This window comes from Esox lucius, chromosome 9 (assembly GCF_011004845.1).
Source record: "Esox lucius isolate fEsoLuc1 chromosome 9, fEsoLuc1.pri, whole genome shotgun sequence".
Classification (NCBI taxonomy): Eukaryota; Metazoa; Chordata; class Actinopteri; order Esociformes; family Esocidae; genus Esox; species Esox lucius.
The window spans coordinates 5,153,501-5,171,917 of record NC_047577.1 but is presented as its reverse complement, the minus strand read 5'-3'; the positions used below and the strand labels follow the sequence as shown (position 1 = coordinate 5,171,917).

The 18,417-nt window shown below is 40.4% G+C and overlaps 1 protein-coding gene across 1 annotated transcript; it reads left to right on the top strand.

Moving 5' to 3' along the window:
* The first annotated feature begins 3,628 nt into the window (after nucleotides 1-3,628).
* LOC117594913 (CMRF35-like molecule 3) lies at nucleotides 3,629-9,296 on the top strand. The gene is made up of 3 exons (XM_034294462.1): nucleotides 3,629-5,325; nucleotides 8,703-9,032; nucleotides 9,175-9,296. The coding sequence occupies exons 1-3, from the start codon at nucleotides 5,286-5,288 to the stop codon at nucleotides 9,294-9,296; spliced, it is 492 nt and encodes a 163-aa protein (XP_034150353.1). The 5' UTR covers nucleotides 3,629-5,285.
* Nucleotides 9,297-18,417: the final 9,121 nt, after the last annotated feature.

Genomic DNA, 18,417 nt, shown 5'->3' with positions numbered 1-18,417 from the left:
TGCACCTCTCCTTATTTACATATAATATGACACACCTGAAATGTATGCGGTTGTGGCAATCATTAAGCTATAAATAGACATCAATCAGCATAAATTATAGTCTAAAACCACTAATTTACCATTCGTCATTCTCTATGAAACAATCACAGCGGACATGGAACACTTTCAAGTCTCAGCCCAGAGCAGAGGTCCTTTAGAAGAGCAAGCGCTGCCATTATTAGGGTAACTGCTTGACCCAGAACCACTGGTTTATTTATCCTCCCATTAGTCAGTTTAATAATAAACATTACAGCCACCAAAATTATAACCACCATTTATGATCTCCAAGTATATCGATACTACAGGCCAGAGTGACTTAGGAAAAGCAAGGTTAAGCAAGTTTATTTGTCTAGCGCATTACATGTACAAAGGCATTTCAAACCTTACAAACGCATGAACAACAGAAATAAAATTCCTTTCCAAAAGTGAAAGGAATAAATCCTACATTAATAAGGCAGTGATATATTATTAAACATGTTGGTTTGTTTGTATGTGTTATATTCCTAATGTAACGGGGACGCTCGCCATGTTCTAAGTCTGTACTGGAGAAAACTGATGCACGCTTGTTTTTGCGCTTGTGCACTTTGTTTTGCGTGCCATTTAACTGTTTTCAATACAAAGAAACGTTCATCACCTCCCTGCATATGACTCACTTGTTTCAACACACTCCACTACACCTGCAACGTGAAACCTAGTCATTTTATTTTATTATACCTATTATTATTATTATAATTATTATAATTGTGGTTGTTGTTACTGAGGCTGTTATGATTGTTGTTTTTCATGATGATGATGGTCTTATTGCGATTCAAGCATTTTCTTATTTTCTGACGTTAGCTGACATTGTTACACGCTCCCTGACCTGACATTGTTACACGGTCCCTGACCTGACATTGTTACACGGTCCCTGACCTGACATTGTTACACGCTCCCTGACCTGACATTGTTACACGCTCCCTGACCTGACATTGTTACACGGCCCCTGACCTGACATTGTTACACGGCCCCTGACCTGACATTGTTACACGCTCCCTGACCTGACATTGTTACACGCTCCCTGACCTGACATTGTTACACGGTCCCTGACCTGACATTGTTACACAGTCCCTGACATGAGTTGCATCGTGATGAAACAAAAATGATAATATTGATAATTACCAGCTCTGTCGGTCAAATGATCGTACAGTTATTTTCAGATAATAATTGATCATACTTTTTACAGATGACGGCCACTGTCTTTATCTCTCAAGACTTTCTCATAACTGTCTTTACCCCTTTATTCTCATCATCACAACTCATCTGTCTTTCATTTCCAGCCTCTCTCTGCCTTTCTTCTCAGTGTCCTGATCTGTCTTTGTCATTATTCTCTTCTTGTCCATGTCCTATTTCTCTGTTTCTGTCTTCATGTATTCAGTTCACTCTCCCCATCTCTCTGTCTTCTTTCCCTGTCTCTTTGTAACCTCTTTCTCACATCCTTAACTCTATTTCTGCCCCCCACACAAAGTTAATACCACTTCCTCTGAAACAGGTGTTAACTTCTTTATTCCTCTGACCAAAACCCAACACATTCACAAATGTACGGACATCAGCTCACCAAAATATTCTAGAGTGCACAATAACACACACACACACACTTCCTGTCCCTCTCTGATAGGTTGTTGTTTTAACTCACCAGCAGGGGGAACCAATGGAACTGTGTGAGTAACAGCAGGGCCTCGACCCACAGACACGCCTGGAACCCAAGGTAATGCAGAATAATCTCAGTGCGACACCTGGTGACACGTATTGAACTACAAGTACCAACCACTCTGGAGCATGGACTACAACTACCGAGGAATCAAACCCTGATAAACTACATCACCTTCTGGTGGAAACAGGACATCTCTAGGCGGTGAAGGACATTAAAGAACTGTTAAAGGTCATTATGTGTTGATGGGAATGTGTAAATACCTCAAGGACAAAGTACATATAACATCCTCTAAAACAATCAGGATGGTTACTGCATTCAGCCTCTGACCCAAAACCACACACCCCCACATACACCAGTATGAAGATGAGTGTGGTGGTCATTATGGTGTGTTTGAGTCTGGTATTTGTATTTCTAGGTACTCCAGTGGTCATCATGGTGTGTGAGTCTGGTATTTGTATTTCTAGGTACTCCAGTGGTCACCATGGTGTGTGAGTCTGGTATTTGTATTTCTAGGTACTCTGGTGGTTATCATTATCTGTGGGAGTCTGCCTGTGTTGGTGCTGGGACTCCTCCTGTTGCTTATCTAGAAATATAGAAGAGACAGGAAATCCAGTGAGTAACCCTCTCATGTATTCACACAGAGTTGACAGTTTGTTATGTAAACTGTAACCCACTTGAAAACCTGTGGTCTGAATTATCCACTCCAGTGGGGGCATCACAAAGTATTGATGGTTGAGGAGCCAATACTATCAACTTAAATGTTGTGTTTTTGAGTATTTATTTTGTTGAAAATAAATGATAATGTATGAAAGTTGTTGACTGTATGTATGGTATGTATGTGATAATGAATGATAATGTATGAAGGGTGTATGTGGAGTGTTTGTTTCTGTATGTATGTGATAATGAATGATAATGTATGAAGGGTGTATGTGGAGTGTTTGTACTGTATGCATGTGATAATGAATGATAATGTATGAAGGGTGTATGTGGAGTGTTTGTACTGTATGCATGTGATAATGAATGATAATGTATGAAGGGTGTATGTGGAGTGTTTGTTTCTGTATGTATGTGATAATGAATGATAATGTATGAAGGGTGTATGTGGAGTGTTTGTACTGTATGCATGTGATAATGAATGATAATGTATGAAGAGTGTATGTGGAGTGTTTGTACTGTATGCATGTGATAATGAATGATAATGTATGAAGGGTGTATGTGGAGTGTTTGTTTCTGTATGTATGTGATAATGAATGATAATGTATGAAGGGTGTATGTGGAATGTTTGTCCTGTATATATGTGCATATATATATATATATATATATATATATATATATCTTTTTACCATGTTGTGTTCCCTAGGCCCAGACACATCAACCAAAGACTCCACCTACCAAACCCTCAACAAGGCCCCTCAAGACTCCACCTACCAAACCCTCAACAAGGCCCCTCAAGACTCCACTTAAAAGACATATAGTAGGAGTAAGACATAATGGAAAAGACTTATCACAACACACGTACAACTTTAAACGGACATTCAGTGTTTCAGAATCATTTCAGTCATCAATAGAATTTTTTTTTTTTTTTTCATCCAATTGAAACAATACGCTTAACAATCGTTTTGTGATTGAGACCAACTTCACATGTTGGCTTTTGAACCTCGTCCAATCCATAATGCATGCCAGTGATATCAACATAGAAACAAACATACAAAAAGTAATGTTCTAACTCATTACCCGAATGTGTTTCTCTTCAGCTAAAACTGTGAAACAGTTTGTTGACAGTTTTCACAGTCAGTCACTCACAGACAGCTTTAGTTTCCTGAAGGCCCATATGAAATACATTTTCTGTGTAGGACAAAGTTCCATTCACACACTTAAGAACAAAGTTACCTACTGTATGGTCCCTGTTGTAGAGTAGTGTTGTTGAGTTCCCGTTGTTCCCATATTAGTGCACTAGGTAGAGAATATGGTGTCATTGGGGACTATATCACTACTAGTTAAGTCTGAAGTATAGTTTAGGCCTAAAGTCTCACACCTTGGAGCATAACCTGTAGAGCTGCACATGCTGAGGTCACTTCCTAACACAAATCAACAGGATGAGTGTGGTTGCATAGGGGAGGATTTGAAAAATGGTAGTCATGACAACAACTGATTGTTGTTCCTGGTCCGAGGCAGGGGCTGAATCTCAAATCGCATACTTGCATACAATATAGTATGCCAGATTTGTATGCGAGAAGATTAGTATGTCTCAAACCATGGTACGCTATAAATAGTATGCCCAAAGTTCCCAGATGGTCTTGCATTTCTGGTGCATGCCTTTTGGGGTAATATAGACCACAACCCCTTGCACAGCAAAAGAGGGGATTCTACGATTCTCTGTCTTTCCACTTGACAAAAAAGTCAGCACTCGTCACCTATTTTGATAGTTATTGCACCAATGTCATTCACGTAACGTATCCGTTAGACTGCTAACATGTCACCCAGAGTAGGCTCTCATCTCCACGCCCAGTTGAGGAGGAAAACAGGAAATGCCATTGTCGCAGGATAAACCTGGGCATTTTGGGTAACACTGAAGGGTAATGGGTCACCCTGCTCAGGGTGTATTGAAAGAATGAAGGGAATATAGCAGGTGTATGAACATGGGATATGGAGCAGGTATGGACAGCAAAGCAGCTGCGTATGATCTGATAGATGTAGGGATCAGACCAAGGGTTGTATGGAGTATTTCTGTCCTACTCACATCTTCCTGTTCCAGTGAAGGACACAATATAATTAACTGTGTCAGAAATACAAATCCCAAAACATAAATGCCTTCCTTTCTACACTCAGATGTTACTGTGTTCACTGAACCTCCCAAAATCACTGTCATTACAAACTACGGAGCGAAGTACAGATGAATGTTTTATTTGACCAACTTCTAAATATGATTGTGTGTTTAATAACAGTATAGCAGCACCCTAAAAGAAAAATGCATGGATATTAAATTACATAATTGTTTTTAATATTCCCAGTTATCATAGAAAACGTAATTCCTTGATATTCTAACTATATGAAAACTATTTAATTCGCTAGGGTAGAAAAACAATGTAGAAACATTGGAAAAGTGAACAACAATGTCGTTTTTGATAAATAAGCGACAGAAATATTATTCCGTTATTCACCAAACAAAGGAGGTCAAGGGTCAGAATTCAGTAGGAGTCACATTGGTCTTGAGTTTTACTTATGAACACACACACACACACACAAACATGCACACACTGAAAACCACACTCCAACACAATGTGAAACCACTGACAGTGACACAGAGTTGAGTAACAGGAACAGACCAGACTACAAACCAGACAAATAGAGAATGAAACTGGCTAGAGGACTTAACATCTACCAGACCTCCAAAACATCTAACGGACCTCGTAAACGTAGACAGAGTTGTGTTTAGGGGGCCTGATTGACAGGGAGGGAGTGTGTGTTGGTGACTGAAAGAGACTGACAGACTGTAGAGAGAAGGACCCCAGAAGTGTGTTGATGAAAGGCGAGTCGCCGCAAGTCCGAGAACATAATGAGGAAACTCATATCTGTCATCCATTTCCTTCTATGTGGTGAGTGATACATAATTTCGTGGATATATTTAGGTTGTTTTCCAACATACTTTCCATGTGTACAGTCTATACATTGTTGTAGTTAGATGAAAAGTCTATCAAAGCTCAAATACAGACGTTGGTTGGACATTTGTGCCCAGTTGGTATGTTTTATACTTCAGTAAATAGTCACAGTGACACTTTAGTTGGCACAGTGTGAAACCAGGGTTTCACTACCCAATTAAAACAAGAAATAGAAATCTGTTTCAAAATGAACATCCTTCCTTGTCCTGTGTTCCCTATAGTGTCACGATCAAACACAATCTAAATGCAAACCAGCACAGTGATGGAAATATCGTAGTTTTGTTTTTGTTTGGTATTTCGTCATACTTTTATCACCCAATGGGGTCAGTGTGGGAAAAACATTTAAAAATTGGTATTATTTTCTTTAGGACCGGTTTCAGTGAACTCAAACCTGACATTTGAACAAAGTAGAACAGAACTCAGATAAGAGTGGAGAGAGATGGAGGCCCACTGGTGTGTGTATGCATGTGTGTGTGTGTGTGTGTGTGTGTGTGTGTGTGTGTGTGTGTGTGTGTTAGGTCTTACTGAACAAATGGGGACCAAATGTCCCAATGAGGATAGTGAAACCAGAAACAAAATTGACCTCATTGGGACCTTTTGCCGGTCCCCGTGAGGCAAAAGTCAATTTCCGGCTCAGGGTTTAGGTTTAGGGTCAAACTTACAATTGATTTTATAGTTAGAATTGGGGTTTCTTTAATGTCCAGGCGTTGTTGGTTACGTTTAGGGTTAAGGTTAGGCATTACATCTAGGTAAAGTTTAGGCATAAATGTTACTTTATTGAGGTTAAGGTAAGGGTTAGGTTTAGGGTTAGATTAGGGTTAGGTTAAGGTTAAGGTAAGGGTTAGGGTAAGGGTTAGGGTTAGGTTTAGGGTTAAGTTTAGGGCAAGGGAGCATGCAATTTCTATTTTCTGGTCCCCATGAGTGTAGCTGTACAAACTTGTGTGTGTGTGTTTTGCAGTTTCTTTACAGGGGTGGTTTTACAGATTTGGGGGCCCTTGGCAGAGACTGGTTGAGGCCCCAACATCATCTATTTTTGACCTCATTGGCCCTCATTTATCATTATTGCGTAGAAACGGGCGTATATGTTGGCGTAAGATTTTGCTTACACTCCTCTCATCGCCTGATTTATGATACTGTGCGTACCTTTAAAATCCAGGTGTACGCAATACCTGCCCTTGATAAATGCCGCGGATGAAAACGATCGTCATTAGAATAACACGCCCCTATATATTCAAGTCTCCGCTTCCCCCACGCCCTCATTTTACGCCATGGACACACGGAAGACGGCAAAAAAGAGAAACTTCTCTGACGTGGAGATTGAGACGATCACCAGGGAGGTAGAAAGAAATAAAATAGTTTCTTTTGGCTGTTTAAAAAGCAGAATAAAAGTTGATGATGTCGTTATTATTATTATTTCTATTATTATTATTTAAAAGAAGAAGAATGTAATTTTTATTATTTTGTCAGTCTGAATTATATTTTGGTCATTAAAAGCCTTACTGAACCCAGTCTTTGCGCAACTGCCGGGCCTAACCCTGAAACGTCATGTAAAGCGCACAGGCTCGCATCTGAAGGAATACATATAAATCAAATGCTTTGGTAAAGTCACACAAATAAAACCTTGAAGTCCATGTTGCACAAAAATAAACACTGAAGTTTGTAATTATGTTGTTGTTTTTCTTACAGTGGGTCATAAAATATCATATCTTTTAGTTTGTCAGTTCGTTAGGATATTTTTTTCCATGCATTTCCGCACTAACTCAAAACGTGCATACACCACCTCCTGAGCTGGCGTAGGATTTGAGAGTGCCGTACGCCAACGTCCATATTGATAAATCTCAAAGTCACCGTGGTTTTGGGTGTACGCCAGGTGTACGCTGGAAATTTGGTGTACGCACTTTTGATAAATGAGGGCCACTGTCCTTATCAGAACCACACTGGGAACATTTTGAACACACCTTTCTGTGTTCTATTCCATTTCAAATTCAGTAGGTGCTTTATTGGCATGAATGGATGGTGGCCACTGTTGCCAAAGCGAACAAAGTATTGTTGAATGGAACTGCCACTGCCAAAGACATTTGCACTGCTGCCCCTTTCAGTAGAGTAAACAATTAGTTTAAAAATAATTATCTGAAGGGTACAGACTGCCTTCTAAACTATGACTACAGTAAAGCACAAAGCATTTAGCCGTTTTGTTCAAGCGGACTGTTTCTTGATCAAATGCAATCATCTACCTCCCTTCTTCTCTTTGTCCTGCACCTTTCCTGCTCCGTCAGCTGGGAGGGCCACATACTGTATACCTGGAACAGACATGATATTCTGTGTCACTACACTGTCAGAGGTTTGTTGGGGAGCCAAGATGTCAACATCAGTAGCACGGTCGCTGTCACCATCATTATCAACATTAGCGTCATTATAATCAACACGCGTGATGTTAGAAGAACGACATGATAACATTGAATCAGTGTCTTCTTAACGTCTGTCTGGTGTCCGTTCGTGATGGTCCAGGTCTGGGAAAGTGCTTTCTTAATTGACAGTCAAACAGTCATATTCAGTAAGTAGTAGCCACAGACGCTAAGCTGCTACTGTTATGGACACTATTTACTCTACTAACCTTCTGTATTCTGCCCTGATCACATACGAGCGTTTCATGTTTTCATAATGTATTGAGTAGTGTAGCAGGCCCAGGCTGACTGAGTAAGGACCGAACATCTTTCAGGCTCCTTCAGTGAAAAACAATATGAGACAGACCATTTGGGTAAGAGGGGAGGTTTGTTCTGAAATAAATATGTATTAATGTATTAGAAAGCATTAGATAATTAAATCATTTTGAACAACAACATCACATCTTAAGACGAACATTATTATTATTATTTTTCTTTCAATTTTATTTCACTTAGAATTTTCTTGGGGCCCTGGGCCTTCTGGCTACCTTGTGTGTGTGTGTGTGTGTACGTGTGTGAGTGTGAGTGTGTCTGTGTAAGTTTGTGTGTGATTGTGTGCGCTTGTGTTTTGGTTTAGAGGGTGAATGCTGTGACCACCCACAGAAAATGGCGTCTTTGAGAACTTCATCGGTCACATTCAGTGTCATTTTACATGTAATGGTCCAATAAACATGTTTCACTTAAATCTCAGTGCAGAAACATTGGAGCACACAGCCAACATGACTCTGTGAGAGAGAAATCTATAATAACTAAATGAGATCTCTGCAGTAGATGTTGTCTGTTTCTCTGTGTGAGAGACTATCAATATCAACATCTTACTGAGGACTATTCAGTACATGCTGTCTGTTTCTCTGTGTGTTTCTGTTGTAGCTGGAGTCTGTGTGACATCAGAAGTAATAACAAGAAGAGGTCAAGAAGGAGGATCAACTAGTATTGAGTGTCCTTATGACCAGGGATGGGAGACATATACAAAGTACTTCTATAAGGGGATCTGGGCACACAGAGTTCCTGTCATCCAAAGTAATCAGCCGTCATCATGGACTTCTAATGGTAGATACTCTCTGTATGACGACAGAGAGAGAAGAGTCTTCACTGTGATCATCAGTAACCTGACACTACAGGACACTGATACATACTGGTGTTTGATAGGCGGGTGGGGTTTTGATCCCAATACTGAAGTAAAGATCACTGTGGACAGAGGTTGGTTTGGATTAATGTCTGGAACATGTATCTTTCTGTAATACATTATTACATTTTATCTGCTAATGAAATAATTTTTACGTTATCATTATGTGCTCTTGGTTTTTCTCCCCTTTTTATCTGCCATTCTCTCTTCTCTCAGCTCCTTCTCCTCCTCCTCTCCCAGCTCCTCCTCTTACTCCTAAATCTTTCTCCTTCACCTCCAGACCTCTCCACTCTGTGACACATCCATCAACAATCATCACCATGGTAACTGGTTCATGAATCACACTTGGAGATTGATGTACATCTTGGATATGATCGTACATCTGTTCCCAGGCTTGAATCTGAGATTGTTTCTGGGCAGGTTTCATAAATGAGGGCCACTGAGAGAAATGTAGGTTGTAGGTGGAAGTACATAGAGATTTGACCTTTAACATCCTAATGCTATTGTAGTATACCTGTAGTGGAGTCAGAACCAGTTACCATGGTGATGATTGTTGATGGATGTGTCACAGAGTGGAGAGGTCTGGAGGTGAAGGAGAAAGATTACATGTCAACTTATGTTTCCACTGTTGACCCAGGATTGAAAGGATGTGTATCTGCTTTAACAGTCTGTAGAAGATAGATGGTGTTTGTGAGTCTGGTACTCTCAGTTTCAAATCTCTGTCCTGATGTTCTTGAACAACTTCTCTGCTTTCAGAAACAGAATGGGAGGCACGAACAACAGCAACTCCACCAGAAGAAATCAATTCACTAAATAGTAAGAATTGCTGTGCTAAAATGTACCCAGGCTAACTGTTTTTTTAGCAGGGTGTTTTATGGCAGATTTTTGACTATTCAGGTTGTTCGCTGTCAAACTTTAAAAACCATAGGCTTTAAGGCATTACCTCAATTGCTTGTGATAAAAAGGAAAGACGTGTTAACAAACAGAGCTTATGCTGTGAGTCTAGTATTTGTAGTTCTAGGTACTCCAGTGGTCATCATGGTGTGTGAGTCTGGTATTTGTACTTCTAACTACTCCAGTGGCCATTATGTTGTGTGTGGATCTGGAATGTGTAGTTCCAGGTACTCCAGTGGTCATCATGGTTTGTGTCGGTCTGGCTGTTTTGGTGCTGGGACTGTTACTGATCTGTAAATGGAGGAGAGTCAGGAAAGCATCAAGTTAGTACTCCTTCTATATGATATATCATTCCAAATCTAACCCTAATCCCTAATCCTACTATTTACCCAAAGACACTTGCCACAATCGTACTGATCATTATATAATGTTCTTGTGTAAACCTTCTATAAAACAAATGTACACACACACACACACTCACACACTTTAACAGTTTGGTTGTGTTTCAGGGCCAGTAGTCAAACCAGACACATCAACTCAAGACTCCAGAACCAAGCAGAGCTTCACATTAGTATCCCAAGACTCCACCTACCTAACCATCACCAAGGGAACCCAAGACTCCACCTACCAAACCATCACCAAGGCAACCCAAGACTCCACCTACCAAACCCTCACCAAGGAAACCCAAGACTCCGCCTACTAAACCCTCTCCACATCAATCCAAGACTCCACCTACCAAACCCTTACCACAGCCACACCTATAAAACACATCCACAACCAAACTGAGAATGTTCCAGCATCAAACTCACACGTAGGCGATTATAGTTCTAAAAAAGTGTTATAACTAAAAAGTGTTATATAGTTCTAAAAAAGTTTTATAACTAAAAAAATGTATGGTTAAAAGTGGAATTTAAATATAGTGATTTGGTTGTTATTAAATGTAAAGAATATTTAAAAGCAATATTATTTTTGTCTTGGTTAATATTTTGATCGATTTGTCTGGTGTGGCACAGATTGTCCAGTAGGGGCAGCAGAGAGTGCAGCTTCGTTCATTTCATTTCTGAATTGAAGACAGCAGCACCTGCTCAGAAATCCTCTCCTCATGCTTCTTGTCGGTCGTTCTTTGGATCTTGTTCCATGTTACATAGTTCGGATTTTATTGTTTTTATTTTGTTTTAATGTTCTGTTACTGTATGTTTAGTTATGTCATTAAAGTCCTGAGATCTCCATGCGTCTGTGTCCTGCTTTCAGTGTGTGTTTATGTAATGCTACTTGATAAGACACATTGCCTCCATATAAAGAGGAAGAATGTTGCTAAATGTGTCAGCATGACAGCTCTTACACTTCTCTTCCTGGACTTCTATAACTGCACACCAACAGTTGCCTGTCAGTCTGCCATTCGCTCATTTACTAACAGCCACTCCCTCCTTTACTTACAGTCAGTCCGTCCTTTACTTACAGTCAGTCCCTCCTTTAATTACAGTCAGTCCCTCCTTTAAATACAGCCACTCCCTCCTTTAAATACAGCCACTCCCTCGTTAACTTTTAGCCACTCCCACCAATACTTACAGCCACTCCCTTTACTTATGGTCACTCCCCCTTAACTCCCCACTTTTTTATAAGACAGGGACCCTATAACCCAAACCAGTATGGTTTTATATGACTGGAACCTCTTACCCAATCCTGTATGGTTTTATAAGACAGGAAAACTCTAAAATAAACCTGAAATTCTCTTCATTGATTCACTTTGGAAGAAGTCATTATGCTAGAGGATGAGATACTTCTTCTAGCATGTGCCGTTTATGCCATTAAAATCTGTTGAATGACTTGAGAAAGTACACGTTGTGTGCGTGTGTGTGTGTACATGTACTGTGTGTCCAGCTGACCCTTCTGGGTGAAATCATGGTGACAGTGTCCCCCAGTTCCACTGGTTGGGTCTTCACACTCTTTCTGCTGCTGGTTGTCAAGCTGATCATCAAGCACAAGAACACCATCCGTTTTGACCACGACATCAGAGGCCTGGTCAAAGACATTGGAATCACCCCAACGTGGATCCGGACTGAATAGATAGGCCTGGTCAAAAACATCGGAATCACCCCAACGTAGATCCGGACTGAATAGACAGGCCTGGTCAAAAACATCGGAATTACCCCAACGTAGATCCGGACTGAATAGACAGGCCTGGTCAAAAACATCGGAATTACCCCAACGTAGATCCGGACTGAATAGACAGGCCTGGTCAAAAACATCGTAATTACCCCAACGTAGATCCGGACTGAATAGACCGGCCTGGTCAAAAACATTGGAATCACCCCAACGTAAATCCGGGCTGAATAGACAGGCATGGTCAAAGACATTGGAATCACCCCAACGTAGATCCGGACTGAATAGACAGGCCTAGTCAAAAACATCGGAATTACCCCAACGTAGATCCGGACTGCATAGACAGTGCTTTAACGCTTCTCTAATGGAATTTGTCCACAATTTTATATCACTATAGTTGAAATATGCATTATTTAAATTACAGTAAAACAAAGATAAACCAAATTAAGGAAAATTCTTGAAATCTGTAGTGTTGTATTATGATATTATTATACTCAAAAAAATATTTTGTCTTAAATGCAGCAACTTCCATGATAGAGGACACTGTTTGTGTGGTGAAATGATGAACATGTACCAGAACCCATCATGCTGAATGAGAGAAACCACTGGAGAGAAAGCACTGGAGAGGGGTCAAGAGATGACAGAAAGGAGAAGGGACAAGGAAGAAAGGAGAGGGAGAGCAGGAGAGAAAGGTGGATGGATGGAGGCAAGGAGTGAGGAGGGACGGAGTGAGGAGGCAAGGAGTGAACAAGAGGGTGAGAGGAAGTTAAAGATAGTGGAGATCACAGAGAGAGAGAGAGAGGACGTTGTAGATAAGGGAGATCACAGAGAGGGAGGATGTTATAGATAAGGGAGATCACAGAGAGGGAGGATGTTATAGATAAGGGAGATCACAGAGAGGGAGGATGTTATAGATAAGGGAGATCACAGAGAGAGAGTGGATGTTATAAATAAGGGAGATCACAGAGAGAGAGGATGTTATAGATAAGGGAGATCACAGAGTGAGAGAGAGAGAATGAGGGAATTACCCATTATAACAGACATGCTCAGGAATAACAGACAGTGGTGAGAAATAGGAAGTGGAAAATTTGACCGGAGAAACAACAAGAACACAACACTCACTAGTTGAAGAGAAAAGAAGCAGAGAAAGAGTGTAACAGAGGGAGATTAAATGGGGAAAGTGAGAGTTTAGGATGAAGAGAGCTATGGAGAAAGTCTTCTTCAGTATGGTTGCCATTCTGTTGGGTGAGTTAACTAGTGAATATGTTATGTATTCATGATAACACGTGTATTTCTGTAATATTACATACACTTCTGTTGAGGTGAAAGGTTGATGTTTACACATGAACTGGACTCTCTTTATGTTTTCATGTGACAGCTCTGTGTCCAGTTGGGTCAGAGGATCTGACAGTGACTGGAATTGTAGGAGGACAGGTGGTAATTAAATGTAAACACACATTTGCATCGATCAATGACAAGTATTTCTGCAAGGACTCCTGCACTGGTTCAGATATTCTCATACAGAATACAGACAATAAAAAACTATACTGAGAAGGGAAGATACAGCATATTTGACTTTAAACGTGGAGACGTCACTGTGACCATCAAGGACCTGAAGAGGTCAGACACCGGGACATGTGTGGAGTGATGAGAGTTGTTCTGGACTCATACCAAGAGGTGTATCTGAGGGTTGAGGAAGGTACGTGCTTCATCCGTTGTGTTTTCAGAGAAATTTAATTTCACTAGTTTGTATATTTTCTGTATTAGAGGTCTATTATCTGAAGTAAATTAATGGTAGGAATTGTATATTTTGTAACAACTTTCGAGTATTTGCATTTGGAATATGATTGACTTTCTTTGATATTACAATAATACTGAAGAGTATTAATGTGCATAATAGTCTGTGTATAAAGGGGCAAAATGTTACCAAATGTCTTTGTCAAAATGTGGGTATGCACATCATGCACATTATCATTCCCTCTTCAGATGTCAGTAAACACATCACTTCCTGTCCTTCTGTTACTACACACTCGGGGAGCGTTGTATCAACATACATAGAAGTGGTAGGGGAGGAGGTGAGGGAGTAATCAAAAAACAGAAAAAAAACCTCCTTGCTGGGGAGGAGGTGGAATGGAAATGGCCTGACCTTCTCCTCCTGGCTGTGTTTCTCCCTCTTTGGCTCCTGTTTTCCTGTGGCTCAGCAGTATGAGGGCAGCATGGTTTGGGGTTGCTGTCTTTGCTGTAGCTTTCTCCTCTCCAGGCCCCTCAACTTCTCCCATTGCATCTTCTTCAGCTGTGGCATCTTTTCTAGCTCCTCCCCTGAGCAGCTCCTTGGGAGCTCTTAAATACCTCCCCTGAGGTCTGTGATTGCAATTTCATCGATCAGAACTTTTAAAGGAGTAAGGACAGAGAGAAAATCCTCTTGCACAATTTAATAGTTTATTCGCAAATAGAGAGACACGTCAGATGCTTACAAACATAATCATCCGAGGAGTCTCTAACTTAATACATGAACAGTCATCAGTACTTATAGTGGAAAAAGGGGTGTGGTAAGATGCTTCAAACAAAGGGACAGGCTGTCCTCCCCCACCTGGGTAACCTTCTCAACTCCTGAGGAGTCATATGTCTGGACAAACAGCAGATAGACACTAAAGGGTTATACAGATCTACTGATTTACGAGTAACCCTCTAATCCGCTGGTGCCGGTCAAGGATGCCCCCTAGACAAATACCAGATCCCCTGACGAGGTCCTGATTGGGAGGCAGCTGTGCAGGGGCGGAGCCTTCTGGCTGCCTCCCGGAAGGTTCTGGAACAATATGGGGGTGTTGGCGTGAGCCACATGCAGCAGACGGGGACACTGTACAGTTGGAGATAGCACAAAAAGAAAACACACAACTTCCCTGTAGATACACATGGGGAGGAGTGGCTTAACAAGACCACGCCCCCCAGTAGGGTACCAACCACGGGTACATCATTCCCACCCATGTAATCAGACCAACTTTCTTGGGTGATCCTAAACAAACTACAGACACTTTTAATACATTTTTCAAACAGCCCTCAGATGTTGATTGCTTTACTTAATCTGTAAAGTATACAAGCAGTTAAATTGAGGCTGTTTAACACTGACCTTTTTCCTGCAGTCAGCAGACATTTTCACTAGCAATAAAGTCAAAAATGCCCCTTATGAATGCTAAAACCTTTTGGGCAATAGGTTACGGACAGTTCTAGGAGTCATAAAATTCTAATCAGTCATACATGCATACATTGTTAGCAATTGAATTATTTTTGGAGTTAGCTTGCATTAGATGATTTTAACTAGCATTAGCAGATGTTAGCAAGAATTAGCAGACATTAACTTGCGTTAAGTGGATTTAACTAGTGTTTTTCTGGCATTAGCTACCGTTAGCTGCCGTTAAGGTTCAACATTACATTATTTTGCTAGTTACACACAATTTACTGTCGAACCTACAGTAGTGTGTGTCATCATCACACATTCTCCATCGATGAAATGTATAGCTTAAATCCACTTTCAATGAGCTCATCTTTGGGGAGTTGATTAAATACATTTACTGGTGTTTTCTTCTACCTTTCTCTATTGTTCAAATATGTCAAACAACCACTTGTGGTTATTTTGCAACATGGCTATTCAGCTGACATTAAAAAATACTGTATGAGTTAGTCTTTCTGTCTCTACTGTCTCTGGTACAGTCTTACGTAACAGGAAATACTGTGTTTGACCCTTTAGCTCCTTCCACTCCACCTGACATCACCAGGACAAGTCTCCGCCCCCCTGTCACAGTCAGCACGACAATGGTAACCATGACAACAGGTAACCTCTAATCCAGTGTTTTTTATCCTGCTTCCAAGGAGCGGGAAATACATCTTTCTACTATGCCCAGCACATGTATGTGTGTGACTAATAACTGAATGTGTGTTAATGTGCGTGTGAGTTCTGGGTTGGTGTGTTTGTATATACACTTGTGCTCATAAGTTTGCATACCCTGGCAGAAATTGTGCAATTTTGGCATTGATTTTGAGCATATGACTGATCATGCAAAAAAACTGTCTTTTATTTAAGGATGGTGATCATATGAAGCCATTTATTATCACATTGATGTTTGGTTCCTTTTTAAATCATAATGGTTACAGAAATCACAATTTCATCTATCTAGAACAACTACACTGTTCTAGATAGTTGAAAACTCTATTTAAGCTCAAGTTCAGATGTTGATTGGACATTCCAGGTTGCTGTTATATTCATCAGCAAGTAGTGACAGACACCTTAGTTGGAACAGTGGGGAACCTGGGTTCCGGGATTCATTTCTTAATGGGTCAAGTACATGTAAATCCTTGTTAGTTGTAGTCTGTATAGGTAACGGTAAATGCTTGGTAGTTGTAGTCCATGTTGTTTATGGACAATGCTTGGTAGTTGTAAACCATGTTGTTTATGGTAAATACTTGGTAGTTGTAGTCCAAGTTGGTTATGGTAAATGCTTGGTAGTTGTAGTCCATGTTGGTCATGGTAAATGCTTGGTAGTTGTAGTCCATGTTGGTCATGGTAAATGCTTGGAAGTGGTGGTCCAATTTGCTCATAAGGAATCCTGTGTATCTCAGCTTGTACAACATGGTGCTTGCAATGCCAGAGTAGTGGATTGGAGTTTAAAATACAAAACAATGCATTGATGGAAATGTCTTAATGTATTTTCTACTTTGGTAGTCTCTCAATATTGGTCTCAATATTGATTATGATCTGAAACCATTTCTCTGATTTGTGTATTCATTTTTAACATGGTTTACTCTTGGTTATTGATAAAACGTAGTTCCACTGTGGCCTTTGGTGTATTCCTGTTTGTATATATCTATTCTTTATTTTGTTTCCCTATCCAATTTTGACACACTACTCCTTTATTGTCCAATTAGATAATCTCTCTGATTGACATATTACAAGCATCTGTGTGTGTCCCACAAATACCCTATAAAGCATGTGATTTGCAGTGTTCTTCATTGTTCCCTGATGAAGACAGCGTGTCTGTCGAAACGTTGGTCTTATTACTATGTTTTATATTCATTTGAGTTTAGAGTGTGCAGCTTTTTCATCCATTTTCTTTCCACTTCGTACCCTTTAGCCAGCACCTCGTCAACTAAGGTGTGCTTTCTTCTACCTTTATCCTAGTTTGGTAGTCTGTCATACCTTTATCCTAGTTTGGTAGTCTGTCATACCTTTATCCTAGTTTGGTAGTCTGTCATACCTTTATCCTAGTTTGGTAGTCTGTCATACCTTTATCCTAGTTTGGTAGTCTGTCATACCTTTATCCTAGTTTGGTAGTCTGTCATACCTTTATCAGCCACAGGAGTCAATGGGTGAACTTTTTGAAATTAATCACATTTTCTTCAGCGCAGTGTCAATGAAATCCAACCTGACCTTTGATCAAAGTACAACCTTGTTTCCAAAAACAGAATGCAGGATGTGCAAATCATTTAACAGGGTGGGGAACCCTGCTTTTATTTTTGGCCCATCATTGCATTCTGATTTTATGTACATTTCACGCAGTGTCCAAACTATTTTGGAAACCGTGTGGTACATAATTTCAACAAACTGATGTTATGGTGTTGAATTAAAGTGGAATGGATGGATTTGTAGTACAGACATTGAGTTGTACACTGAGCGTGGTGTTAATAACAACTGAACACTTCCCATCATGCTGAACATGTACCAGGATATGATCAACCGACCAGTACTGTATCTGTCTTAGTTAATATAATGATGATGTTTCAAATGTTGGTTCCATGCCTGAGGCGGCTTGTTGTCATTTTGTAACTCTGGTTTGGTTTAGATGTCGAAACCACCCTGTGTGTTTCAGAGGAAGTGGTATTACACCTTGAGAACTTATTCTGTCACATTCAGTGTAATTTTACATTTGTACAGTAATGGTCCTATAAACATGTTTCCCTTCAGGCTCAATGTGCAGAAACATTAGAGCACACAGCTACTCCAGTGGTCACCATGGTGTGTGGTCTGGTATTTGTAGTTCTAGGTTCTCCAGTAGTCATCATGGTATGTGTGAGTCTGGTATTTGTAGTTCTAGGTTCTCCAGTGGACATCCTGGTGTGTGAGTCTGGTATTTGTATTTCTAGGTACTCCAGTGGTCATCATGGTGTGTGTGAGTCTGGTGTTTGTAGTTCTAGGTACTCCAGTGGTCATCATGGTGTGTGAGTCTGGTATTTGTATTTCTAGGTACTCCAGTGGTCATCATAATCTGTGTGGGTCTGGCTGTCTTGGTGTTGGGACTCATCCTGTTTCTGTTCTACAAATGGAGGACATACAGGAAACCCAGTGAGTAACCCTCTTATGTGTTTACACTGAGTTGACAGTTTTCAAGGTGGACTGGAATCCAGTTGAAAACCTGTGGTCTGAATTAAAGAGGACAGTCCACAAGCACAAACCTGAGACTATCAAGGATC

Bases quoted from the DNA above. Each gene is read 5' to 3' on its own strand.
- LOC117594913 (XM_034294462.1), top strand. From the start codon at position 5,286: ATGAGGAAACTCATATCTGTCATCCATTTCCTTCTATGTG. The intron at 5,326-8,702 runs GTGAGTGATACA...TTTCTGTTGTAG, and splicing joins CATCCATTTCCTTCTATGTG to CTGGAGTCTGTGTGACATCA. The intron at 9,033-9,174 runs GTTGGTTTGGAT...CTCTTCTCTCAG, and splicing joins AAAGATCACTGTGGACAGAG to CTCCTTCTCCTCCTCCTCTC.